The sequence below is a fragment of the Orbilia oligospora genome (assembly GCF_000225545.1).
Source record: "Orbilia oligospora ATCC 24927 unplaced genomic scaffold scaffold00080, whole genome shotgun sequence".
Lineage (NCBI taxonomy): Eukaryota > Fungi > Ascomycota > Orbiliomycetes > Orbiliales > Orbiliaceae > Orbilia > Orbilia oligospora.
The window spans coordinates 944,390-971,704 of record NW_011645637.1 but is presented as its reverse complement, the minus strand read 5'-3'; the positions used below and the strand labels follow the sequence as shown (position 1 = coordinate 971,704).

At 45.3% G+C, this 27,315-nt stretch overlaps 9 protein-coding genes across 9 annotated transcripts; 6 read left to right on the top strand and 3 right to left on the bottom strand.

Annotated features, from left to right (window-relative positions):
• Positions 1 to 398: 398 nt before the first annotated feature.
• Positions 399 to 1,790, top strand: AOL_s00080g276 (uncharacterized protein; the record flags this gene model as incomplete). The annotated part of the gene is made up of 4 exons (XM_011124651.1): positions 399 to 795; positions 875 to 1,216; positions 1,290 to 1,519; positions 1,629 to 1,790. 4 exons carry the CDS (start codon positions 399 to 401, stop codon positions 1,788 to 1,790), a joined length of 1,131 nt encoding a protein of 376 aa, XP_011122953.1.
• Positions 1,791 to 2,519: 729 nt separating this feature from the next.
• AOL_s00080g275 (uncharacterized protein) lies at positions 2,520 to 4,735 on the top strand (the record flags this gene model as incomplete). The annotated part of the gene is made up of 7 exons (XM_011124650.1): positions 2,520 to 2,715; positions 2,786 to 2,876; positions 2,965 to 3,177; positions 3,236 to 4,361; positions 4,423 to 4,526; positions 4,583 to 4,643; positions 4,706 to 4,735. The coding sequence occupies 7 exons, from the start codon at positions 2,520 to 2,522 to the stop codon at positions 4,733 to 4,735; spliced, it is 1,821 nt and encodes a 606-aa protein (XP_011122952.1).
• A 672-nt stretch (positions 4,736 to 5,407) lies between these two features.
• AOL_s00080g274 (uncharacterized protein) lies at positions 5,408 to 6,925 on the top strand (the record flags this gene model as incomplete). Its single annotated transcript, XM_011124649.1, has 1 exon — positions 5,408 to 6,925. One exon carries the CDS (start codon positions 5,408 to 5,410, stop codon positions 6,923 to 6,925), a length of 1,518 nt encoding a protein of 505 aa, XP_011122951.1.
• Positions 6,926 to 7,313: 388 nt separating this feature from the next.
• Positions 7,314 to 9,011, top strand: AOL_s00080g273 (uncharacterized protein; the record flags this gene model as incomplete). Its single annotated transcript, XM_011124648.1, has 2 exons — positions 7,314 to 8,048; positions 8,115 to 9,011. 2 exons carry the CDS (start codon positions 7,314 to 7,316, stop codon positions 9,009 to 9,011), a joined length of 1,632 nt encoding a protein of 543 aa, XP_011122950.1.
• Positions 9,012 to 9,151: 140 nt separating this feature from the next.
• AOL_s00080g272 (uncharacterized protein) lies at positions 9,152 to 10,910 on the bottom strand (the record flags this gene model as incomplete). The annotated part of the gene is made up of 3 exons (XM_011124647.1): positions 9,152 to 9,303; positions 9,360 to 10,626; positions 10,686 to 10,910. The coding sequence occupies 3 exons, from the start codon at positions 10,908 to 10,910 to the stop codon at positions 9,152 to 9,154; spliced, it is 1,644 nt and encodes a 547-aa protein (XP_011122949.1).
• A 1,983-nt stretch (positions 10,911 to 12,893) lies between these two features.
• On the bottom strand, positions 12,894 to 14,395 carry AOL_s00080g271 (uncharacterized protein; the record flags this gene model as incomplete). Its single annotated transcript, XM_011124646.1, has 6 exons — positions 12,894 to 13,190; positions 13,261 to 13,504; positions 13,572 to 13,621; positions 13,687 to 14,015; positions 14,080 to 14,237; positions 14,304 to 14,395. The coding sequence occupies 6 exons, from the start codon at positions 14,393 to 14,395 to the stop codon at positions 12,894 to 12,896; spliced, it is 1,170 nt and encodes a 389-aa protein (XP_011122948.1).
• A 5,801-nt stretch (positions 14,396 to 20,196) lies between these two features.
• AOL_s00080g270 (uncharacterized protein) lies at positions 20,197 to 23,264 on the top strand (the record flags this gene model as incomplete). The annotated part of the gene is made up of 5 exons (XM_011124645.1): positions 20,197 to 20,503; positions 20,570 to 20,645; positions 20,702 to 21,291; positions 21,345 to 22,609; positions 22,677 to 23,264. The coding sequence occupies 5 exons, from the start codon at positions 20,197 to 20,199 to the stop codon at positions 23,262 to 23,264; spliced, it is 2,826 nt and encodes a 941-aa protein (XP_011122947.1).
• A 1,314-nt stretch (positions 23,265 to 24,578) lies between these two features.
• AOL_s00080g269 (uncharacterized protein) lies at positions 24,579 to 24,881 on the top strand (the record flags this gene model as incomplete). Its single annotated transcript, XM_011124644.1, has 1 exon — positions 24,579 to 24,881. One exon carries the CDS (start codon positions 24,579 to 24,581, stop codon positions 24,879 to 24,881), a length of 303 nt encoding a protein of 100 aa, XP_011122946.1.
• A 663-nt stretch (positions 24,882 to 25,544) lies between these two features.
• On the bottom strand, positions 25,545 to 27,088 carry AOL_s00080g268 (uncharacterized protein; the record flags this gene model as incomplete). The annotated part of the gene is made up of 3 exons (XM_011124643.1): positions 25,545 to 26,188; positions 26,276 to 26,845; positions 26,962 to 27,088. 3 exons carry the CDS (start codon positions 27,086 to 27,088, stop codon positions 25,545 to 25,547), a joined length of 1,341 nt encoding a protein of 446 aa, XP_011122945.1.
• Positions 27,089 to 27,315: the final 227 nt, after the last annotated feature.

Genomic DNA, 27,315 nt, shown 5'->3' with positions numbered 1-27,315 from the left:
CCCAGAAATTGTCTGCTAAAGGACTGATCTATGTGTAGCCAAGACTAAGCTATTAGGGCCCACTTCTCCGCACCCCACGGAACCGAAGTCGACGGCACCCAAGCCCATTTCGGCCGTGGGTTAAACAAGGTAAAGACGCCGACGAATCCCCCCCAAAGAAGGCCCACGTAGTTTTTGAGACATGTGCTTGCGACGAACTGCCGATGTATTTAGGCCATAGCGCGCCCGCGCCCTCTAGCTTTTAGACGGATGTAACTTTTGTACCCGGTTTTTTGAAAGTCTTGTGCGCGGGGAGGAGGGATTTTTTGTTTCCCTTCCTTTCACTATCACAGCTGCCATCGACATCGATTATACTCGTTATCTAGCCGGACCGGTTATCGATTGTTTCTATTAAAAATATGGCGCCAAATCAGTCGATTATCCCTCGCGAGGGGTTTGTTCTCGACGCAATCATAAACTTCGTCAGGAAGTACGTTTTAAATCCGAAATACACGCTTCCAATCTTCCTCTTTATGAGATACACCCGCAAAGGCCAAGACTTCGCTGGCGACCATTACAAACTATTCAAAATTCTTCGAAAACTTGTTCTTTGGGGTTTGCTCTACAAAATCAACAACAAGTTAAACTGGGGAGTTAGGAATAATTGGGTTGTGGATAAATCGTGGATTTGGGATAACGAGATTGCACTTGTTACCGGTGGAAGCGGAGGGATTGGAGGACTTGTGGCGCAGGGTTTGGCAGAGAAAGGGATCAAGGTCGTTGTTTTGGATGTCATTGATTTGACTTACGATGCCCGTGGGTTTCCTTTTATCGTACCTCTTTGATTTGATTGGATGATTGCGGCAGGCATCTAACAAATATATGAATTTTATAGCGAAAAACGTCTTCTTCTATAAATGCGACATCACTTCGACTGAAAAGCTCGCCGAAGTTGCGGATGAGATAAGAACGACCGTTGGGAATCCGACCATCATTGTCAATAATGCTGGTGTCGCTAGAGGAAATACGATTTTGGAAAGCACAGAGAGGGACGTCAGGTTCACTTTCGACGTCAATGTTCTGTCACACTTTTGGATCATGAAGGAGTTCTTGCCGTCTATCGTGAAGAATAACCATGGTCATATTGTAACTGTGGCTTCAGTTGCTGGGTACCAGACTGCACCTCAGATGGTCGATTATGCAGCTTCGAAGGCGGCATCCATCAGCTTCCATGAGGGTATGTATAAAAAGCATACCACAAACTGCCGTGAAATGCTTAGGTGAGAGATGGTACTAACTTTATATTTTAGGTCTTACACTTGAGTTGAAACACAGGTACAATGCTAAGAAGGTCCGGACTACTCTCGTGACACAGGGCCTTACGCGCACTCCTCTGTTCACTGGGTTTGGGAATGATTCCCCATTTATGTTCCCACAACAGCACCCAGAATCTATCGCCGATGGAATTGTTGAACAGGTTCTGCGTGGTGAATCAGAACATTTGATTTTACCGAAGTCATACCATATTCTTACTGGAAATGTAAGTTCCGATAAACCATTTCTATTCACCTTATCTATCTCTTTTTATATTCAGAGGGAGCACAAAAGAAAAGAAATAACTATTTGCTGACATGGTTTTGATACAACAGAGAGGACGACCAGCATGGTTCCGAGCATATGTTGAAAATGGGACCAAGCACCTCATGAGCAATTGGAGGGGAAGGCAGGTTATTGACCCGAATACGGCGTCAACCTCAGAGACTGCTGAGGAGCCTGCTGAAGATGTTTCGAAATCCGGAGTTCTGGTTTAGTATACCGGAACGGATTCTTCAAGCTCAGATTCTATGGTGCTGCTTTGATAGGGCCGGGACTTGTGTTCATTAATATGCTTCTTCTTCTTATTATTATTATTATTCTCTTCGTTTACCTATAGTCGGATCAGGAACAATTGATCATCAGGTCTATATTAGATCTATAGATTGATCATGATCATGATGATATCGATGCATGAGGCTTGATTAGCTATGTTAAGGCACAAGAGTGAGGCCGTTGTATTTTGTAGGCTAAATGTGTTGGTTACTGCCTAAGAGGTCTCAGTGCAGCTCAAAGCTTCTGTTTAAACCATGCCCGGGACCGCTACAACAATGACAATTAGTGACTGATACTGGCTGATAGTGACGCAAATTCAACCTAGAATAGTGCCTGAAGTTACCAACCTGCTTCCATTTCTATTAAATAATGAATCTAGCTGCTTTGTCAGCAAATCAGGCCGTGAAATTTAAGCTTGCACCATCGTTTACGCGTTCTTCTAAGGTTGACTGAAAGCACTTTACGCGAGCCAAACAAACGCGGCAAGCTTTATCCTCACCGACAAGAACAAGGCTTCAACCTTCAACCCACTTGACTTCCTTCCACACCATCCATCAACCCTACCATCCATCAACCCTACCATCCCATCATATAACTACGAAACTCCTTATCGACCATACATAACGAATTGCCCAAGAATACGTTGAATCCCAACTTTCCGTTTCTACAAAATGGCTTCTAAGCTGAGTGGAGGAGCTCTGGCAGCTATCTTCGCTGCCGGGTGCGAGAACCCTAAGGAGGCTTGGAAGGACCCTATCATGCAAATTCTGCTTGTAAAGAAGATCGAAGCTCAGGGAAAGACACCAGAAAGATACCGGATTGTTGTCTCTGATGGAATACATTTTACACAGGGGATGATCGCTTCCCGTAAGCTCTGACTCCTAACCAGCTTGTCTTGTTTTATGCAGGATGTAGGAATGTTAATGCGAGACTGTAGAAAGCAATCACCTCATGGCAGAAAACAAAATCGAGAAGGGAAGCATTGTAAGAATGAAGGAATATGAAGCGGGAAAGGTTAAGGACAAAAGGTCAGGATTTCTGCTCTTTCAATTAGCCCCATGGTTTTCCACGCCTAGCCAGTCAGAGATACTAACATTATTTGATTGTCCTCCCCAGTGTTTTAATAGTTCTCGCTGTCGAGCTTGCACAGGAGGCAACTGAAGAAAAGATCGGCGATCCTAAACAAGTCACGCCTGATTCGGCTTCAGAGCTTGCGCAACAACGTGCTGCGCAACAGCCGACGACAACATCGAACTTTTACGGGAATAAACCTGCAAATGCTGGTCGTGGTGCGGGTGGCGCTGGCCCTTCGAGGGGAGCCGGACAATCGTAAGCATGAGCTACACCCTTTTAACTGAACCTCTTGACTAATATTTGCTCCAAATAGTTCGCGAGGACAATCAGCTGGCATCTCACTTATCGAATCCCTATCCCCATACCAAAACCGATGGACAATTAAAGCCCGATGCATTCATCGCGGCGAGATTAAAAATTGGAAAAACGCGAAGGGTGACGGTAAACTCTTCGCTGTCAGTTTCAAGGACCAGAGCGCCGAAATCAAGGCCACGGGGTTCGGAGACCAAGTCGATTCCCTCTACCACGTTTTCGAAGAAGGCAGCGTTTACCTCATCTCGAAATGCAAAGTTCAGATCGCTAAGCGACAATTTTCAAACATCGACAATGACTATGAGCTTGTCTTCGATAGGGACTCTGAGGTGCAGAAAGTAGACGACGATGAAGGCGTTCCACAACAACAATACAACTTTGTTACTCTTCAGGATTTGCAAAACACCGAGAAAGATGCACAGATTGATGTTATTGGTATCCTCAAGGAAGTCGGGGAATCTGATTCGATCGTCTCTGCCAAGACTCAGAAGGCTTTTACCAAACGCGACTTACATCTCGTTGATGACACTGGATACACCGTTAAACTCACAGTTTGGGGTAAATCTGCGGAGAAGTTCGAAATTATGCCTGAAAGTGTTTTGGCGGTGAAGGGTGTCAAAGTATCTGACTTTGGGGGTCGTTCCCTCAGCATGCAGAATAGCAGCACAATGCAGGTCGACCCTGATCTTGAGGAAGCTCACCGATTGAAGGGCTGGTTTTCAAGTGAAGGCCGTGATACAAATTTCAATAGCCATAAAGGCTTGAGCACCGGTGGTGCAGATGGTAATAGGCCCTCCGTTTTCAAGACAGTCCAGCAGGCTTCAGATGAAAACATTGGGTTTGGAGAGACTGCCGACTTTTATACCCTCAAAGCTACCATTAGTTATATCAAGAATGAAGGCCATAGCTACCCGGCCTGTAAAACTGAGGGATGCAGCAAGAAGGTTGTTGAGTTTAATGGGTCGTGGAGATGCGAGAAGTGCAGTGTTAATTGGCCAGAACCGGAGTACCGATACATTCTTACTTGCTCGGCATATGACCATACAGGTCAGACATGGTTGAATATCTTTGATGATGCCGGGAAGGTCATTATGGGAACGACTGCCTCCGATTTGCACGCCATGCAGGTGAGAAATTTATAAAAAAATTCGCGGTCTTAGCCTGTAAACTGACTCAATTGCTGGTTAGGACTACGATGAATCTTCGTATGAGGCCACAATGAAGAAGGCAGCTTCTCAAACCTGGATGTTCCGTATTCGTGCACAACAGGAGGTTTACCAAGACGTACCACGGTAAGCCAAACCATCTATTATTGAAGGAGAGTGAGCTAGCTAACGCCTGATATTAGTGTCCGAAACCGCGTTTTGTCCGCTCAAAAGATCGACTATGCTGCTGAAGCCACCAGATTAGTAAGTAGAATCTCCCTACCACGCTAGGATGGAGTGGTTGACTAACTAGTGTTGCATCGCAGATCAACATGATCAATCTATACAGCTCTTAGGCGGCTTTTGGTACAGAAAATGGCTTTTCAATAACTTGGTTTTTCTTATTTCCCATGAGATTTTTGGTTTATTACACTTTATGACTGTGCTAGTGGAAGGATAGGAGATATTACCACATCGTCAACGTCTCCCCTTTCTTCTTTTATAGGTTGGGTACAAAAGAAAATTAATGCTGTGACATATAAATGTAGTGCTTTTCTAGGGCCTAGTTTAATGCTTTTTAACATCTTATTATAATGCCATCCTGTGGGCCTAGTGTTCCCTTCTAATCCAATACGAAAGCCCTTTTTCAATTCTTCCCACTCATTTCCATAACTAGTCCCCCACCCCACCTCTCTCGAAGACTTCCAGACAGTTTCGACTATCCAAAACTAGCTGCTTCAGCGCATACCAACGCGAGTAGCTAGGCGCCCTATAGAACTACAGGGTTGGCTCTAGCTTTAGATTGTAAACATAAATCGGGCCTAGAATTGGGGATGACTTAATGATATCGATACCGCATCATAACGAAGTTATTATCAACGGGCGAGAGGGTATTTGCGGGATTAATATATCTTAAGTCTCCAACCCCACAACTATTTACATACTTATAGAACCTTGGGACTCGGTCTAGAGATCAGCGGCCAACAGGCGCACGATATATCCATGTACACCCAGGGAAAAAATCTAAAATGTGGACTCCCAGTTATGTCGCGTGCACGTCCCTTGCCGCCCTCCCTCTCTTGGGCATGGCATTCGAAATTGCCTTCAGTCCGTACAACATGTACTTAGCCCCGGATACTTTGTTTGCCTACAAACCACTCCCGGAATTCAACTGGAGCGTCTACCCTCGGTACACCTGCAACGCTATAAATTGGGAAGGCTTTCCAACGAACTCCGAGGGTTTCGTCGCCAATATCCTCTTTCGCGAAGCACCCAGGACTCCAGCGAAAATACCCCAGGTAGTGGCATTCTACAGCGCTAGGGGTAGTAAGGCACCAGAACATCGTTTGGATCCGTGTAGATATGATAACCTTGCGATATTAGCGCACATAGGTCAGAATCCAGAAGATACGTCGGGTAGAATAGTAAAGCTTTCCCCTCGGCGTAGCAATCTTTTGACGCATTGGAGAGAGATCGTACCCGATTCGAACACTAATGAATGGATGGATATCAACTCCGACGAAATACGACCTTGGCACATCGGATATCTTTTGTTCAACGGCGAGGGTGGTGGAAGGTTTTGGAGTATTGATGAAGCGGACCAATACAATGGCTATATGACCCAAAGCTTGATATGTTGGAATCCGTGGTATTTCGCTCATATGAGAGAAGATCCGGAGGTTGGAATGGGTAGTTATAATCCCGAAAACGATAGGGATGACAATGTGGGAGATAGACTTGACGGTTACGCTACACCGGCTGATAGCGATAGTGAGAGTATTGGGCGAGCGCGTGGCTCTGATGACTCTGAGGAAGAAGAAGAACACGACAAGCGTACGGTATACACCTCGGACGAAGATGAACCTATTGACTACACCAGTTCAAGGCGTGTGTATAATCCACCGCCGGCGGAGATTATTAGAGGAAATCCCCGCTGGGTTTATCGACCGACGACACGATGCCGCGGGGCCCACCCTAATTATGTGGAATGGCGTAACAACCGGATCCGCGATGCGGGGGACCATATTAGATATGATCCTAATACCTACTTGTATGAAATGGACTATGAACGGCTAATTGGCAGAGGGAACATCATTGATATAGAATTAGAAAAACAGCAACAGGAGGAATTCAGAAGGCAACAGGAAGGAGTCAGGGCTGCCGAGCTGTTTTACGAGGCCTTGGCGAGCGATATCGATCCAATCCAGCCTTCCGATCCAAGAAATGAAATGTTTGATGATATTTGGCGGTGGGATAACCCGCTCAAGTTCCAGCCAGAATCTCCAGACCCTCTACAGGCCCTTCTAGACCGAGAACTGAATAATCTAGAGGAAGATCTACGGGGAACTAGTCTAGAGTTGAGACTACCAATACCGGCAGACCCCCCAGGAAAGGTTCCAAAATTTGATCCGGTTGAGAACATTGGGTTAGAACCTGTTCCTCGCGTACGAGAAAATGAGGCACTTGATTTTGGGCCGATAAGATGGGCACCTGAGAATCAGATACATGATATTTTTTCGGGCCCGCCTTCGCCAGGTGCTGGCTGAGAGGCCAAATGGAATAAAGTAAATCGAATGCTCCTGGCCTAGCTAACTTAATCATTTAAGAAAGTTATATAACTTCTAGTATGTAGCTTAGCAAACTCGAGGTTGATGTGTGTATGAATAAAAATCAATAAACGGACTTTTGATAGATCTCTGAGCACCAGCACGTATACGTACCCAAACAGTTAAATCATGAATGCATCCGTGACAACACAGCACAGTCCTTCTTGACGTTGTATTTTGTGTGCTCCAAAAGCTTACCTCCGACGGCCGCTAACTATCGGTGTTAACACACGTCGCTATACAAGTGCATCTTTTGTCTTTCGTCAGTGACTTCGCGACACCTTCGACTTTGATTCCAACCTCATTCCACCACGAGACTTCAGTAACGATGACTTCCCACAGTGTCATAATAGTCGGCAACCCTTCTGGCGCCTTCTCCGCCATCCTCTCTAAACTCTCCGCCCTCAGCAAAAAAAACACCTTTTCCTTCGCCATAGTGCTTGGCAACCTCTTCCCATCGCCAGAATCACTCTCCGACGACACAGTATTAAGCATATCCTCCCTCCTCCGCGGTGGCATTGAGGTCCCATTTCCCGTATACTTCACACTAGGAACATATCCTTTCCCAGACTCGATACAAGACAAAATCGACAATAACGCAGGGGAAGTCTGCGAGAATCTATTCTTCTTAGGGAAGAGGTCGACGTTGACTACGAGCGATGGGGTTAAGATTGTGACTTTGGGTGGAAGGTTGGATCCTACACTATCTGGAGCTTCAAAAGAACAGAAGTTTCCGTTTTATAGTGAACAAGATGCTAGTGCGCTTCGAGGGGCGAATTTTGCCGATGTATTGGTTACAGGGGATTGGCCGGAAGGCGTATCGACTGGGTCGAAGGTTTCGATATCGTCGGAAACGCAAGAGCTACAGAAGGGTGCGAATAAGCCGGTGCAGAGACTAGCCCAGACTTTACGACCACGATACCATTTTGTATCGGGTGGCGGGGGCTTCTACGAGCGTGAGCCGTACAAAAATGAAGTTCGAGAGAAGGACGGACAAGATGCTAGTGAACTTGTGACACGGTTTATCGCACTGGCAGATTACGGAAATGAAGCGAAAGCAAAGGTAAATTCATCCAGTTATATTGTTTTCTAGGCCAAGTTTGTGGAAACTGACGAGTGTCATATATAGTGGATGTACGCCTTCAAACTCGACATCTCTACACCTTCGACCACCATCCCGCCGAACTGCACCGCCTCTCCCTACACACCCTATCAGAAAAGACCTCCTCCGCAGCAACAATCGAACTTCTTCTGGGGCGACCAATCCAACGAACACCACCATGGTGGCCATCGTAATAAACGTCAACGCTACGATAAACCACCACCGCCAGGCCCAGACTCCTGCTTCTTCTGTCTTTCGAATCCTAACATTCAAAAACACCTGATAACGTCAATTGGCTCAGCGGCATATCTTACTACAGCAAAGGGCCCTCTTACGACGAACTTAGTCAACGCGGAGGTATCGTTTCCAGGACACGTATTGATCATTCCATTCGAACACACACCGACGTTACAGGGTATTCAAGATCCGGAGACCCTAGAAGCTACAGTTGGGGAGATGGGGAGATATAGAGCTGCGCTTGGGAAGATGTATGGGAGCTTTGGGTGCGGAATTGTTACTTTTGAAGTCGTGAGAAGGATGGGAGTACACCCGCATTGGCAGGCTGTGCCGGTTGGAAAGGCGTTTATTAAGAGGGTTAAGGAGACGTTTGAAGAACTAGCGAAGGAGGAGGCAGCGATTGAAGGAATTGAAGAACGGGAGGCTGATGAAAAAGAAGAAGGCGATTTCTTTAGAGTGTGGATTAAAAATCCTGAGGAAGACAAGGAAGAGGTCTTGTTAATGAAGCTGAAAGATAGGACGAGATTTGATTTACAATTTGGCAGGAAGGTGCTAGGGAAAGTATTTGGTTTGGAGGATAGGGTGAACTGGAAAGATTGTGCGCAAGAGGTGGAAGACGAGATTCAGGATGCAGAAGCCTTCAAGAAGGCGTTTAAGGAGTTTGATTTCAGTCTTGACGACGAGTAAAGCTCCGTCGTTGACGCAACGAGCTTAATTAATGAACTAACGCGATGGGGAGCTTATATTTGGGAATGTATTATACGAACTACGATATATTGTACACTATACTCATACAGAACGGTATATATAATGAGATCAGGATAAGACTATCGGATCTCCCATAGCCGGATTTTACCTTGTTGATTCCCAAAGGCAAATAGTCCGGATGCTCCGCCGGCAAACCCAGCACAATGGATATTTCCCACTGGCGTCGAAGTCGTCGGCCAGTTCTTGTAAACAGTACACGTTGGTAAATGCACTATTAAGAGTTAGTGATCGGGTATCAAAGAGATTATTGTGGTCGCTAAAACATACCTAGTCTCAAAGCATCTCTCTTCTCTTTACTTCCAATACACAGCAATTGTCCATCATCCGAGAACTCAAGCACGTTTATCGCAGTCACCAAATTACCAAGGGCTCGTTTTGGTGTGGGGTGTCCTTCTACCACCACTTTCTCTTTTCGGTCATATATGTTTACCACCCCGCTAGTACTCCCCACTGCGCACCACCTATCATTTCCACCTAATGATATAGTAGTTAATCCATTCCCACCTTCATCGTTCCATCTACTTTCGATTCTTCTTTCAGCACTATCCCATTCCCAAACTTCTCCGGCCGTGTTTGCCACCAACAACTTTTTACCACCAATACTCCACGCAATATCCGCCACAACCCCTTCGACAACGACAGAATCAACCCACTGACCCGTTTTGGCGTCTAGAACGTTGATGTACCCGTGAGCACCACACAAAGCCATGAACCGCCCACAAGGCGAAAGTTTGAACTTCTCCATGGATTTCTGATGCTCCTGGTTTCCGTAAACTCTTGTGATCTTTTCGATTTTCCCGCTTTCGAGATCCCAGATGTGGAAATATCTTCTTCTTCCGGATGCAAACACTCTTTTGCCATCTGGATGGAAGGCAGCAGTGTGGATTGGCGTTCCTTGCAGGTATAAACTTGTTGCTGGTGGATTTGTCTTTTTGTCGATGTGGTAGAGACGGAGGACATGATCGAAGCCTGCGGAAAGTAGTAACGGGTGGGAAGAGTGGAAGCTGAGGGATTGGATGCCGGAGTGGGAAGGAGAGAGGTAGTTTGCGTCGCGGAGACGGGAGATATCGAGGGATTCTGGAGGTAGCTTTCCGTTTTTGGAGCGTTTTGTGTAAGTGGCAGAAGATTGGAGGAGGGCGGATAGAGAATTGTTAGTTGGGAGGTCGACGTCCATTACTTCGTCCTCGGATTCTGATGAGGCATCTGGAGAAGACGTTCTTCGGGATTTCTTGGGTCTCTCCGAATCTTTAGATGGTAGAGACCAAGATGGTATTGGGTTTATTCTTTCATATTGATTCCGTAATCGTTTGGTGTATTCAGTTCCTGTGATTACATCGTCTAGCTCTGTGGTGCGGAGTTTACGAAGGCGAGGGTTTATGGAAAGAGAGATTGTGAGACGTTCGTCGTCGCTGTCTTCCCATGCTGGCCTGTTTAATTCAGCTTCGGAGTCTGAGTCGCCGGCATGTGTTAAATCAGCGGAGGTAGCGTGAACGAGGTCAGTCGGCTGTGTGGCCCCGGAGTCTACGAAGAATAACTAGAGAAGTCAGTATCCCTTCGCCCATTGAAGCAGCATCCCCCCTATCAATGTAATACCTGGTCATCTTCCAACTGGCCCACCTCTCCTAAAGGTTTGTTCAAGTTTAACCGGACTTCATTCTCGTCTTCTGACGAGTAATCAGCTTTATCAGCGTAGAGCCCAGCCTGAAACCCGGAGAGGTCGCCGAAGACAAGCTTCTCGAGCTCTTCTTCCGCAGCATCTTTCAGCCGTGTAGGGGCTGGCTTATGTGGTACCGATTGGCTAGTACGTTCAACCTCCATCTTTGGCGATAGGGTTGGTTGTGTCGTGGGGACTATCGAGCGAGGACTGTCGAAGTTGGAGATGGTGGAGCTTGGAGGGTTGAAAAAGTGGTTGTCGCGAAGGTTTCGACTTTTTTCGCTTTGAGAAATTTTGGCAGGGATTTGTCGGACCAATGCGGTTAGGTGCTGTGTAACCTTTGCTAGGCGGTTTGGGACATACAACAGACCAACGCAATTGCCAATTATATCAGTCTAGTTCTAGGACAAGTGATGGTTAGCTACAGTTCTGGAAGTCCCCAGCTTTATTTATTGTATCTGAGACTTCTCTTCATAGATTTCTGTTAGAACTCAAAGAGCAAGTATTTCTTCAAACTTCTGTTCTTTTTCTGAGAAAGATGAATCTCGAATCTTTTCTTCTCAAAAGAAACACTCCATCCGCCGCCCTCGCAAGCCTACACAACGGCCAACCTTCACTTATAATTATGTGTATCAAACGGTTAGGGGCTAACTTGCATTGATATTTTTTTAATATATAGATAGTCATTTCTTTAAAGCCATTCAAAATAATGGATACTTCTAAGGGACTTTAGGTATATGCTTGTGCAGTCCCGTTCCCAGATGCACATGATATCTTACAAGCCCGTCCAAAAAGTCAACCAGAAACGACTGGCTAAAAATGGCATAAATACATTCTAGAACGTCTATAATTTAAGACTAAAGCAGGAGCTGATATGAAATATATTCTTAGTACATGTATACGTAGTGTGCATGTAGTCCTGACTAGCTGGAACCGACATCCATAAAACCTTCCTATATCGCTATTAATACATATAAAAATCACCTTATACTTCATCCAGAACGAGACTAACTTCATATTATATTTGACTTGCATTTATAGCAGTTTTATATAAACTGAAAATGCGATAGCATAACTAGTAGGCCTATATATTAAATGATTAGAGGATGGTTATAATAGTATAGGGAGAATCGCTATGGGAAGTTCTTGATATGGCGCAGGGATAGTATATCATGTCGCCGCGACGACTACCTGGGTGCCCACTAGTAATCATATAAACGACCTGATTCTACTACTCAAGAATAGCGTACCGTATACCACGCCATTACGATTAACATCACGCTCATCAAGGCTTTGAGACTGACCAATATACAAAATCCCTCTGTATTTTTCCATAGGTACTTAAAGCCCCCTTACCGCTTGAAACATCTTCATCAGTCCTCTTCCATTTCCATTTCTTCCACATGCACATACTAACTTACAATAGCCACAATCACAAAGTAAATCAAGAAAAACTTTAATACGGCTTTGGTTCACGGCCATAGCGTTCTGCCCTATGGCCTAGTCTCATGCTCAAATTCTGCCCACCAAGCACGGGATCCTCCCGTCTGCCTTTGGAGATATGAACGAAACCATCCCTCAGCATTTTATGAGCCCTTTCTCACATATATCTACTCTACATATTTATCCATACCTCACGAACTCATTGGACTTAGAACAATCCAAGTTGACAGTAGCTAGAGCATTCAAAACCCGGTGAGTAATCTTTTTCACTATTTACCAACCTTTCTATTATAATTACTTTACTAAGGGAACTAGATGCATATTCTGACCGGGCATGGTCTTGTTGCCAGGTCCCACAAAGGGAGACATGCCCTGTATGCGTTCAAATACAGTTCAAGTAAGTAGAATATCTCATATTTAACCCCTCACTAACCTCTTTATTAGTTACTAACATGGAAAACTAGTAATTATAGAAAAGCTTAATCCCCATGCCGCGGAAAAACAAATTATATAAAAAATCCAATGGGCCAAATCCGCACGAATAGACAGTTATAAACGCCAGGAAAGGTTAAAGCAGGACGCCTCGCAATACAAAACAATGCATGGGACCTATATATATATAAAGAAGTATAAGCTCCACTTCCATCCCAATACGAGACTACTTCCCTCCACTGTATCTTTCACGATACTGATACCACCTTAGTCTAGAGCTTGCTTCGAATACGTTCCGTGCGCTTAAGAAGCGCCGCAGCCCCATATACCATCTCATCAATGATCTCTTTAGCCGGAAGGATCTCATTGATGGCACCAGCAGCCTGCCCAAGCATGACACAGCGCACACCCGCTTCGTGCTCCGGAGGGAAGTCTTTACCTTCCTTCGCGAGTTTAGTAATCTCGTGGAGGACTGGGATATGCCCGGCAGATGTTAACTTCTGGATCTTGTCGGGATGCTTGTGCCACTCCTCGATCAGAGCATGATTCTTGACCCGCATTGGACGACCCTGCATTCCACGCTCATTGTTACTCTCTTCTGCTTTTCTCCAGTTGTTTCAGGCTTCAATCATGACTTACAGTATAGATAATGGTCTTAGTAGTACCAGAGACATCTGTATCAAGAAGATCCCTTTGATGGCCATCGCTGGCCCCGGACTCGGTAGCAGCCACAAACTTAGTGCCGCACCATACTCCATCTGCACCCATCGCCAAAGAAGCAGCCACACCCATAGAGTTATAAATTCCACCGGCTGCCAAGACAACAATAGGACGGCCAGTGAACTTCGAAATACGACCTCGACATGCTTCAAGCACCATTGGTCTAATACTTCTGTTAGCTCTCATCTTCGAACAAATAACCATTAAAAGGATTAAGCAAGAATCCTTACATTAAAATCATGGTAGCAACGTCACTGCCATGACCGCCACCTTCGCCACCCTGCATCATGAATGCATTAGTATGATTTCATGTCCACAATACATTGTGCATGATACTGTACTTACGGTTGCAACGATCAAGTCACACCCAGCGTCTAATACCTTGGCTACGTGTTTTGGATGGCCGATATTAGTCCCAACAATGACACCCGCTCTGTGAAGCTTATCCACAATATGAGCAGGAGGTGCACCGAGAGCACTAACGAAAAGCTTGGCGCCTTCCTCAATAACGACATCAATAATCTCTTCAGATCGTCCAGAAGTATAGTCGTAGTTTGTTTTTCTGGCACCACCACCGATCTGTGGAAGCAAGATATCGACGCCGAACGGGGCATCAATCGGATTCTCGAGGAACGCCTTGAGTTCTCGGATCTGGGTCCTCACTTTCTCCGGGGCTATCCAAAAACATAACTCAGTTAGTCTTCAAAAATAAACGGCGACGATGTGAGGGAAGCCTACTTTGATGTGCCATGAATTCATTATAGAACTCATCATACGAAAGAGTGTCATATTCTTGGGATTTGGCGTAGCCATTGCCTCCCAAACATGCGAAGCCACCAGCTTCAATAACTGCAGCTCCAAGTCTTGGACCAGCTGCAATGTTCATACCCGCAAGGCTGATTAAAAACACATGTCAGTGTCGCTAACAAAGCGGAAAATCGAGGGGCAGAGTGCAACTCTACCTGACTGGGTGCTTGATGTTGAACATCTCTGTGAAAGGGGTCTTCAAAGGTCCCATCATAATGTCAGGACGAGCATCGATACAGACAACCATTTTGTCGACCCAAAAATATACCACGAAGAACAGGAAACCGATCTCACGACGACAAAAAACGAAGTTGAAGGAGTCAGAGAACTAGACGCAAATCCACAATAATCTCAAAGCAGTTCGCTAAAAAACAAGGTTCAGAGAGCCAAAAACCAAATGGTGCAAATTCAATGGCTTAGTGAAGCAAGAGCTAAAATAGGATCGAAAAACTTGATTGAGGGGAGGGGGTGAGGAAAGCAAAGATCCAAAAATGTCGGGGGAAAAACAAGAGGAATCTTCAAGAGCCGGAGGAAAGAACCATGAGATGAAGAGAAAGAGCTTGGAAGCCTCTTATATATTACGAAGGAGGATGATTTAATGCTTCAAAACCTATCGATGATATTAATGGTGAAGTTAGTGCCCTGGGAAGAAGCTTCGAAGTCTGAAAGGGAGCTGGAGTATAAGATCCAGAACGGAAAGTGCCTGAGATGGGAGAGAAGACAAATGTAATAAGTTTGGGAGGTGCTGAGGAGAAGAAGAAGAAGCTATGTTAGCAAGTATGTTCACGGATTGAAGCTAGAAGTGTGATGAAAGAGGAAGAAGGTGGGATGGGACGTGGGACCGAGGGGCTTTAAATATTGCTTTCAATTTTTCGAGGGAAAAATACTGCTGATGAGGACCGACCCGGCTACCAACAGCGACAGCAAGGGGGCTCTGGATCCCTATCGCTCGCTCGATATAAAAGTCAAAGACTTACAACAACTACGACATCACGAGCGCCGTCCCAGGGAAGCGGCTGTACTATATTTTTCACTGGACCCTGGCATTGACGAGCTCCCCCAGTGCGTCTTCCCACGTTTGCATGGAATTGGCGGTTGGTTGGCTACAGGGAGGCTGCAGCCTGCGCAACAAGAGTCCCAACAACTACAAGGCCCAGATGCAGGTGCGGGACCTAAAACTCGCAAACTCGGGTTTCCAGGAGAAAAAATATTGAAACTATCGAAGAATTGAAATAAACCCCGAGTCCAGGCATGCGACATTGCGATTCTAATGTGGAGAGTTGCGGCACAAGCTGCTAATTTTGCCTGCGAACGTTTTTTTCTTCCCGATAGGTATACGTATAGCATGCAGGGTAGGTACATGAAGCTTCAGATGGGATTTTCAAGAATAGAGCAAAAGAAAAAAAATTTATAGTTCCTTCTAACGGGCGATTATCAGTTTGAATCATGCGCGGAGAGGCTGGACTGGCGAAGGATTCAGCTATCAGACGACAGGCGGCAGCGGTGTGCCAGAGCTCCCAGGGGCTCACATTCCATATACCATTCCGAATCGTCGACATGATGAGTTATTAGAAGAAATATTTTGGCCACAAGGTGAGCCTGAACAGTTATAGACCATTGATCATCTCATCAAAAAGGGTGTATACGTAAAAGGTCGTATACCAATTATGGCGCAAAACCCGGAGAGCTGGTGATGTCCGACGAAGACATTTTCATTCAGCTGCCACATGCGATGTACCTTATCTACGGTGGCGGCCAAAGCACCTGCAGCAAGGGAGCTGAGACAAAGTACTGAGGTAGCTCAACAGTCTCCACAAATCCCGGTTTAATCGACCTCGGATCCATGGATGCGGGGCTAACGATTAGTGTGCGTCTAAGGGCCACTACACTTATATCGGATGACATTAAATTCAGGTTCTTATTGGCAGGTAAGAAGGGGCTATCATGACTGTTTTACAAAAATAATTGCGGGTTTCGTTCGTGGAGATATGATGCGGATAACCCTAGAGCCTTTCGAGGGTGCTCTATAAATGGCTCCCTAAAAGTATATACCTACTATTCCATCATCCGCTGGACTGGAGATATCGGCTGAATTATCCGGAAGGTGCGTTTATATCCTGGCAATTGCAATCGCATTTCAGCCACCTTCGCTCGGTCCTTAAACACACATATGCAGGGCTAACATGGGAAGATTATTCATAGCCTCGACGCCGGGTTCTTCAAACACTAGAAACCTACCGAAAAGCGCGCAAAAGGCACAACTCGAAAAGACCGGCAGGGGATATTAAATCCTGTCGATGTTGCCAGTGCAGTGAACAAACAGCGGGGCGGTGAGGAATCAACGTTAACTGCGGCTTCACCTTTCTAGACATGTAGACTGTATTGACGAAATTTGAATCAAACCGAGCCTTGAAATCTAGAACGGGTCAAATCTATCCCGCTCGCAAAGTTTGCCCCATTGTGTAATTGCCATTACTGGCATGGAAATTTCGGAAATGTCAATCACTGTCTGAAGATGGCTGCAAATTTGCCATTGTTGGAACCACCATGTATGGCGTGTTGCATTCTTAATTGAGAACTCGAAGCCTGGTGTGCTCAACTAGTACGTCTCCGCACTGGTGTAATTGCATATGCAGGTGTGGTCACACACAGGTACATGTACAGTACATGTACAAATATGTTCACAAACCCGGGTCGCAGTCTTGGGTGGTACAAGCCCTGGTATACGAGTATTGCGGTTTTGGGCGTCTGTTGTGTCGGTTTGCACCGATTGCTTTGCTTTAGCCTGGATAGATCAGGTCGGTTTCATGCTATTAGATTAACCGTTTACTTTTATTTCCGGGTGTATTTCTTCAATGATATCTCGAACTTTGAAAGGTCGAATATATTTTCCATAATAAACTATACGGGCTAAAGATTTTTTTTTTTTTTTTTTTTTTGGAAGCTAGTATCTAGTCTACGTAGCCCTGATTCTAGAATGCTAGAATGCTCCATGTGTATGCACATTTTGGTAAGTCTCAGGTTGAATCGCGGGAAAACGTTCCGAATACTTGACTTTTCAGTGAAACGCCAAATTAAGGCTTCTAGCAGTAAGAAGACCCGATAAAAACAAAACCTGGCTTTGAGATTTCGTATCATGAATTTCTTTGCTTTCTTTTTTTCTCCTTCGGCTATAAGCAAGGGAGTGTGTTTGCTAATGGGAGGCACTAGTCCTGTTGTTTGCTACATACTTCGAAGCCGAAGCTTCAGGCTGGAATGCTGGCGCAAGCTGAGCTTTGTCGACAACTGTCCCCCACTCCTTCTAAGAATGGAAATCTCGGTCAACCAACGGGCATAAACGACGTGAACCGAAAAATTCCTCAATACTTAAAAGTTTGCATAACTGCTGGCTGTTAACTTGCGGTAGCTGCAATAGGATATGCTACTTAGCTTAGTGGCTGTTGTTATTCAGGCCATCCGCTGGGCTATTGTTGTAATGTCCGCTTGCTGGTCCGGAATTTTAGAAATATGGAATACAGAAATGCCGGTGAAGGCGACAAACTTAATCTCAGCACGGCACGGCTCGGGTATCTGTGAAATATTTTCCTCGGTCATGGCACGCTGGGTTAGCGGAGTTATACATAAATCCGGTTATGCATATGTGAAAGCGACGCCCTCCGTGAATTCGGAGCCTGCCACGCGGCATTGCTGTGTCTTAAACCCTGCCCTCATCTACGCCTAGTCTCGAGGCTACCGGAGCTCAAGCCTTGGTTGAACTCAATATGCATGTGGTAAAATTTTGTCAGCGACTCGAGGAGATGCTGGGCGCAGACCGATACTGATCCCAACCACACTAGAAGTGAAGATCATGGTCAGGCGATACGACAGATTGCCAATAACCGCCAATCCCTGGTCATGGCTTCTTAGGAGAGACATACACAGCTGAGGACAACAGTCATGTATTCAGATCGGATGAGACAGTTTTGCCCTGACGGCTGTGTTCGCTCGCCTGACTTTGGTAATAAAAATCCGAAACGGAAGATTATTGATGATATCAGGCCATGGCGTCGGATTTTCACCCAACGAGGGATAGTTGATCCGGATTATTTGATTGGTCATTGCAATATTAATATAGGTTATTCCTGTTTTAGTGTTCCAACATTTCTGTGCCTGCGCCGCAGGCATGTTAGCAACCCCGGTTAGTCAGTTAACTTGTTTTCTTAAGTCCCGCTGTTTCGGATTCCTCGTAGATTCTATGACCCGGAGACTAATAGGACAGCTGTTGTATCTGCACTGGAATTTTAGGTGTCCTCGCCGTGGAATTCAATTCCCAGACCTTTCAAACAGGCTCGTGATCGTATATATTTCGTTTATCGGTCTAGAGCTCGAGAACCGAGGGCCGAATCAAGTTAAGAGTTTATATAGGCCATATATATCCGTTGGGAACCAATTCAATACTCTATCATATTTGTGACAGAAAACTGAGGCTGTTCTCGGGAAGTTGACTACCTCATGATCACTTTCTATCGGAGCTCGTCTACTATATGCACATATGGATGCGTTCTGAGGCCCTAGATAAAATTTCTATGGCACTTATTGAATTCATCACACACACACATATATACGCACACATATCAGGTGTATTATATACACCAAACTGTCGGGAAGAACAGTACAGTGAAGCACCGGTGCACCTTACCTTAACAATACTAAATCCAGGGAAAGATTCAAATGATTAAATGGAAATATCCATACACCAAGTGGTGAGCAAGTGGCCGGTAAATAGATACTGACCCAAAGTCAACCAGTTTTTGGATTCATGGACCTATCAAAACGTCACGGAAATTTATTATTACATCTACGGTAGGACAATATTGACGTGCACCGATTCGATTATCAATCTCTAGGTTCATGTCAAGGAATTGATTTCTAGTCCTATCATAGGCATTGCCTTATCTCATACTTTCGTGCCACTGAGCTGATCTAGTTTTAGGGTTTCCTATCTTCGACGAATCAGAACCTCAACAAGGGACCACCATAGACGGAACCCACTTGTTTATTTAATACTTGTTCCAATAGAAAGATTACAATATCGTACGTAGATATCAGACTTGAACTGGGCGCGGGGCAGTGCAATTAGCTGGGCGTCTTTTCAGGGTGGCCATCAGCTGATATTAGCTACAGCTCCAGGAAGGTCGCATAATATTATATTTTAGCTGTCCCCCCCCCCCTTTTTTTTTTTTTTGAGGAGGAGGAGGAAGAAAAGAGGAAGAAGAAGAGGGGTATCTTTGAAATACGAATAGTCACCAGCATATGAAGTTCAGCTCACAATAGAAGGAAGCTGTGGCTCCAAATATGCAGCTAGGGTATATTCCATACATATTGATATACCCAGTTTTAGAGGATACTAGCTATAAAAACCCGAAAATGATTCTAGTAACCTGCATGACTTACTTAACATGTAAAACTGCTTATTTTCATTTTTGCAGTGAAGTATGATCCGATTTCTAGATTTCAAACTGCTCTCCAAGTACGTGGAGTTTCCTAGTCTCGTTTCGGACTTTCCAATCTTAGAGCTGTTGCAATTTGCGTGTTGCGTATGAACGATCTGAGGCTTGGTAGTGTTCCGTTGGATATCATGTCATGGATATACGTATATCAGGCAATTCCTCAATGAAAAGGCTTGACGGTTTGAATTATCCGCAGTTGCTACCGAAATCGTATCCCTCGAGACTAAATCTAGCTTGATTCGAAGGGTCTAGATCTAGACGTCGACTTAGTTATTCAAAACTGAGCTTGAACCTTGGTACATATCACGTGGTTGCCCTTTCCTCTTTGGGAGCTCCAACTTCGATTCAACTTCCAACAACGCGTTTACGAGTCTCACAACTTCAACCAGCCTAAAACTTCACCGTGAAAACCTCGACGACGGTGGCACGACCAAATATCTACCTCTTCATTCATCATCATCGACTCGAACATCCAGCTTTTCCAGTGGTTGTTTCAGCTCAATCGCTTACCCACTACTCTCCCACGCGAAGACCATAGCTCCACCTAGCTACCTCCACCATGTCGACCCCTCGTCGATCCGCACGAGGGACTCCTCAAGCGACCCCACAAACCGCGCGCAGCACACGCAGCGCGAGGTCTACAGCTCCAGGCTCTAGCTTTGCCACTCCTTCTCGACCCGCGCGAACTGCCGTTACAGATTCCCCATTATTTAGAAGCGAGGCCTCTTCTTCGCCTGCTCCACATTCCGAACGCGATGATATGGACATGAGCGATCCGATGGAGTATCCGAGTAGTAGCCCTGCTCCGGAAATACCAGAGGATCCTGCTACCCCACGGGCTAGTGCATCTAATGCTTGGGGAATGTGTACGAATTACCGCTCCTTGAGTTTGGTTGGGGAAGGGCTTCAAGGCTGATTTTGGGACGTTATAGCTTCATCGCCTCTTCGATATGACCCTAGCACCCCTGGAGGGCCTTCGTCCGATGGCCCTGGTCGCCTCTATGGAACGTATGTTGCAGCTGGATACCCTCATTACGGTGTTTAAACGCTAAGTTAAAGAATAGTCAAGATAACGAAGCTACTCCTCGAGCGCGCCGAAATCGAAATGACATCCCAATGTCCGATTCATTCGGCCCTGATGGCCAGCCTCGTACCTTCGTCCCTCGCCCAGGTGGCCAATCGGACGCAAACACTTTTCAGACCTCTGAGGCAGATGAGTTCACCCAACGGTTCATTTGGGGTACCAACATCTCGATCATCGACTCCATGCGTAACTTCCGAAATTTTCTTCGAAACTTCAAGCGCAAATACCGAATGATCTACAATGGCGAGACTGTAGCTCCAGGTGCAGGTGAAGACCTTGTGTACGATGAGATGCTAAAGGCAATGAAGCAGTTACATGTTACAGGGTTGAACGTTGATTGCAAGAACTTGTTGGCATTCCCACAAACAAAGAAATTTTATCATCAATTGATTAACTATCCTGCTGAGATAATTCCTCTAATGGATCAAGTTGTCAAGGACGAAATGAAGGAGTTGTTTGTGAGGTCGGGCGCAGGAGAAGATGAGCTTAACGAGTTCGAGAGAGACATGTATCAGGTCAGACCGTTCAATTTGGAGAAACAGTCTAATATGAGAGAATTGAACCCGAATGGTGAGAACCCACAATCGCGGTTGTTTTCTATGGAAATCTAACGATATGAATAGATATTGATAAGGTGGTCAGTATCAAGGGTCTGGTCATCCGAACAACCCCGGTTATCCCAGACATGAAAATGGCCTTCTTCCGTTGCGAGATCTGCAATCAGGATGTGAAAGTCGAAATCGAACGCGGCAAGATTGTTGAGCCTACGAGATGCCCTCGCCAAGTTTGTAATGCACCCAACTCAATGCAGCTCATTCACAATCGCTCTGAGTTCGCAGACAAGCAAATCCTGAAACTTCAGGAGACACCAGATAGCATACCTGATGGTCAAACCCCCCATTCAGTGTCTATCTTGATGTATGATGAGATGGTGGACGTCTGCAAGGCTGGTGACCGTGTTGAAGTTACGGGTATTTTCAGAGGCGTGCCAGTGCGAGTCAACCCAAGACAGAGGTCAGTGAAGAGTCTGTTCAAGACCTACATTGACGCCGTACACATTCAAAAGGTGGACAAGAAGAGGCTGGGCCTCGATGTTACAACAATGGAAGGCAGTATGGCGGATAAAGTATCTGCAGACGTAGACGAAGTCCGAAAGATCACTGAAGCCGAAATTGAGAAGATCAAGGAAGTCGGGGCAAGATACGACGTCTATGAGCTCCTTTCTAGGTCACTGGCACCTAGTGTGTTTGAAAACGATGATGTGAAGAAGGGTATTCTACTACAGCTCTTTGGCGGCACTAACAAGACGTTCGAAAGAGGTGGTGCGCCACGATACCGTGGCGATATCAACATTTTACTTTGCGGTGACCCGTCTACCTCGAAATCTCAAATGCTTTCTTATGTTAACCGAATTGCACCAAGAGGTATCTACACCAGCGGTAAAGGTTCCTCAGCAGTTGGTTTGACCGCCTACGTAACTCGGGACCCGGAGTCTAAACAGCTGGTTCTCGAATCCGGAGCATTGGTACTTTCAGATGGAGGTATCTGTTGTATCGATGAATTCGACAAAATGTCTGAAGCTACAAGATCAGTTCTTCACGAAGTGATGGAACAGCAAACAGTATCCATTGCTAAAGCTGGTATCATCACCACATTGAACGCTCGTACTTCTATCCTTGCGTCGGCAAATCCAATTGGCAGCAAATATAATCCAAACCTTTCAGTCCCAAAGAACATCGACCTCCCGCCAACATTGATGAGTAGATTTGACTTGATCTACCTCATGTTGGATAAAGTTGATGAAAAATCCGACAAGATGTTGGCAAGGCATTTAGTTGGGATGTACTTGGAGGATAGACCTGAGAATGCAGCTCAGAAAGAGATTCTAGTATGACCCACCCTCCTCATCATAGTTAAACTTGCCACGAGCCACGCTAACGAGGTTTTTTTTATAGCCCATCGAATTCTTAACATCCTACGTTTCCTATGCCCGCCAAAATATACATCCAAGGATCACGGAAGAAGCCTCCGAAGAACTCGTACGATCCTACGTTGCCATGCGAAAACTTGGCGAAGACGTCCGCGCCGCTGAGCGTCGTATTACCGCCACAACCCGTCAACTGGAATCCATGATCCGTCTATCAGAGGCGCATGCAAAAATGCGCCTAGCGAGCGAGGTAGAACTGCGCGATGTATTAGAAGCCGTCCGTCTTATTCGTTCTGCCATTAAAGAGAGCGCTACAGATCCCCTGACAGGAAGGATTGATATGGATCTTATTTCTGGTGTTGGAGTGAGTGAGCGCCGTAGGCGTGGAGATTTGAAGAGTGCAATTGTTACAATATTAGATGAAATGACGAGGAGTGGCGGGTCTGTTATGCTACGTGAGGTGCTTGCGAGGATTCAAGCCGAGGGAGAGACGGGTGCCAAGATGGGACAAGGAGAATTTATGGAAGCGGTCGCTGCACTAGAAGGTGAGGGACACGTCGTTAATGTTGGTGGTGAGGGTATGGCAAGGAAGATTAGAAGAGTCACGGGGATTTAAATTCGAGAAAAATTAGATTTTAAAGATCTTTTTTTGGTTCTGGCATGGTGTGACTATTGCATTTTGCCTCATGAAGCTGGTGTTTATAGAACTGTGGGGCTAGTTAGAGGAGGACGTGACCTGGATACATCCTTTTTTTTTTTTTTTTTTTTCCCGCATAAAATAATCCGAATGGATAGCCAAGTAACTCGATAGTCCCCAACGTTATTCTTGCAGCTATTAACCGGGAACCTGTTGAGGAATGATGAAAGGTCCTATAAGACCACCACAACGGCAACGGCTTTCTTATCGGCAATACCGAGTAACCTAGGTAACTCGACTTGCACGTGCGAGTGGTGAACCAATTGCGAAAATGCAACAAATAGGATGAGTTTTTTGAGGGGAAGGAGCTCTGGAATGCGTATAAATTGAGAAAAAAAGTCCTGATTGTCTACTAACCCCCCACGTTCGGACGGCCGAGCTCGTATTAAGGTTTGTTGGAAAGCTCGGATGCAATGTAGTCGATGATATAATTGAGCTAGCTACCTAGGTACTTAGTTTAGCTACTAGCTAGACTTCCGCCGGAGATGGGGGTGTGGTGGTGCGATCTTATATGGCCTGTTTTCCCTCTGAGTTCGCTTCTTTTTCACATGTTGAAAAGTTGAAGCACTGATATCATGATATCGATTGATAGCTCGAGCTCAATGATATAATTGTAAGCTATGTAAGCTATCTTTTATAGCTTTATAACTACCTTGTATATTCCCCCCGTTGATGCAGCTTGCCGCTTTCTCTAGTTGAGCACGGTCCTCTTCGAGAAAGAAACAAAAGATTCACCTTCCGGATTCCGAAATATATACCTACTTGTCTTATATTATAATTATCCTACATATTTTATTATATATCGAACCTTCCACATTTATACATATCATACGTATACGGTCTAAATAGATACGTATAAAATAATCAAAAAGGAAAGAAAGGAAAAAAGAAGAAACAAAACCCATGGGCTATCCTATCCTCGAGTTATTGATCCCACAAGATGGGAAATGGGCTGGGTTTATACCTACCCTTTTTGTGTGTCTGGGGATTGGAGCCGTATCAGTGAATTACTTACGGGATTATCTTGAGTTAGTATCCTTTTAATTTTATATTCCTGCCTACTTTGTCTATTCGCTAGCTCAAGCTCTACCCCGGAGCTAGCTATGATGAAAGCTCACAAAATCAGCATCAATTGTCGACATTTCGCTCCAATATTTATAATAACTCTAATATAATATCTATAGTCACCACGCATCACCAAATACCAAAATCAAAAAACTCCGGTTTCCTCCAATGGGTGGGAACATCTATATCCCGATTCCACAACCCGATCCAGCCACTGAAACCGACCTCCCAATGTCACCACGAATGTACCCAGCATCACAACGATTCGTACTGGCAACCGAAGTTCTGGATATTCAGTTGGAACCCATATTGGGCCATACAGCTTGGCATGATAATCCGAATTTTGCAGAGGTGAGGGTTCCGTTGGAAGCTGAGAGGGTGGGGGTTAGAGGCAGACCCGGGATGTGTTATGATGGGAAGGTGGAGATGTGGTATGATGGGAGGAAAGGGGTTGGGTTGGTTAGATTGTGAGGGTTATAATCAATAGGTCAATTGGCCGCTTGATCATGAGAGTGAGGCTACAATTGGTAGTGGTATAATTGGGATGTGGAGTACTTGATATTATGATGGTTATGATGCTAGTCCGGTGTTTTTCTCTTTTTATATTTTTCTCTTGCATTACAATTGGAGGTAATATAGGATATAATGGAAGGGGTAATTGGGAGTGCGCTCGTTTATCTCGCCTACAGATAATAATATATAAAAACCGGGAAGCTGTTCGTGAGAATGTATCGGATTGTCTGTTAATTGGTTTTTGACAGGTTTTGACAGGTTTTTGACATGTATGTTTGGTTGTATAGACATTAAAAAGGGGACATGATGATGACGATGATAAATGACAATGATGATAACTCAAAATGAGCTCAGGAGGAGGGCGGTGTAACTAAGCATTAACCATCTAATTCGTAAAAAGGCACCGCTATGTGAAAAAAACATTCAAAGAGGAAAAAATGCAAATGTGACAAAAGAAATCTCCACCTCTCCCTCCAATTCCTCCCCCCCATTGCTTGCTTTACACAAACCCTCAGATACATTTGAGCCTTCAGAGTATACACTAGGCCTCGAAAGTAGTAGTAAAAAATGCACATTAATAGATATATGCATGCAAGAGAAAAGAAAAGAGAAGAAACAGCACTACAAAAGCAGAGCACCTAACACCCCCCACCCTAACGCAAAGATATAAGGTGGGATCAACAATAACTCCGAGAACCTCACAAAAAGATCAGTATTCCCGAGCCGGGGTCGGCCTCCTCCAAAGCCGTTAGTCTTACTTCCTGAATTCGGGGTTGCAGTAACAATATACACAGGTGCCGTATTCCCCGGGTCATTACCATTACCACCACCACCATTATTATTATGACCCGGAGAATCGGTTACAATGTAAGGAATATTAGGATCCACAGAAGAAGGAGAATTATACTCACTCGCAGAAGAAACTCTATACCCCGTTCCAGCCCAATACTCCTCCGCGCTCGTGGGAGGAATATAAGGCGTTCTTGTTCTAGTTATCGTCAAAGTCTCAGTCGATGGACTACCCGGGATTCCGTTGTTGATTGGGATATTGGTTAATGTGGGCGGTGTGTATTCTGTACCGCTGCCACCGGGGTCCCCGCCAGCGCCAACGCCGATGGTTCCGCCGTTCGAACGGATAGATTGGTAGGAACCTGAGGTGTCTGAGTAATAATAGGATTCGCCGGTGGAGTAGTCTTGGATACTGAGGGAGCGGACGAACATGTTGAAGGGTCCTTGGGAGTAGTCGGTATATCCGCCTGCCCATTCTATTTTCACAATACCCTCATGTGTTAGCGGAAACCCATTACTTTGAAGTATTGGGGAATTTAAAGTAATTATTTGTAAAAACTTACTGATAGTTCCCTCGGGATTACTTGGATCACCACCACTCCACGCTCCCAATTTAATCTGCATGGGGGTCTGCGGATAATACATCCCGCCACCAGAAGAAGCCTCCGCCGTCAAAACTCTTCTTACAGCACCATCAATACTCCAAGTAATAGCCTTACTCGTCCACTCAATCGTATAAGTATGTTCAGTCCCCTGCGGGTCATTGACATTTATAAACGCCGCCCGATCATAAGTATTCGTATTCCCCTTTCCAAAATAATTACTCTGAACCGCAACATTATCGCCTCCCAACCATTCCCAATCTATTTCATCTAGATCGTCGGATTGGAGGACAACGGAAGAGACGATTCCTACACCTGTAGCGCTACGCATGGTGACGCTCACACGGCCGAACATGATGTAGAAGTTTGAGGCTAAGGTTGGGGAGTCGCCGGATGCTGAGACTTGGAATTGAGCGCCGATGTTGGTATAGGTGATCTTGTCGGTGGAGAGGATGGGGGTAAACATGCTGTTTGGACCGCCGGTGAAGTCTGCGGACATGGAGCCGCCTAAGGCGGGGTTGGCGGGGCATTCTAAATATAATTAATTATGTAAGTACTTTTGGGGGAGAAATGAAGTTCTTTGAGATATTTCTAGATATCTAGATATGCATGCATATATATTTGATAAGGGATCTCAGGGCACTTACGTCCAAACAGCGGATTACAAGAAGTAAAGGTCTGAGATGAAGTTAACCCCGCCAGTGTGGCTAATACAGTGGCGAAGAGGGCGCGGGTAGCAGTCGACCCCCCTGCGGCAGATAACCGGGATATCATCTTTTTTTATTACTTTATGTTTGTTTCCTGTCGTTGGGGATTTGTTGCAATTTTGCTGGTCGACGTCGAAAAACGCCAAAAAGGGAAACCGTCGTTGGGGAAATACGGAAATCGACCTGTCGAATGTTACACAGAGATGGCCGCTTCGGGAAAATACAGAACGACTACCTCTTAGAAGTATCTCGTATCTTGTATTATATATTATATGTATGTTCCCTTAGACTGTG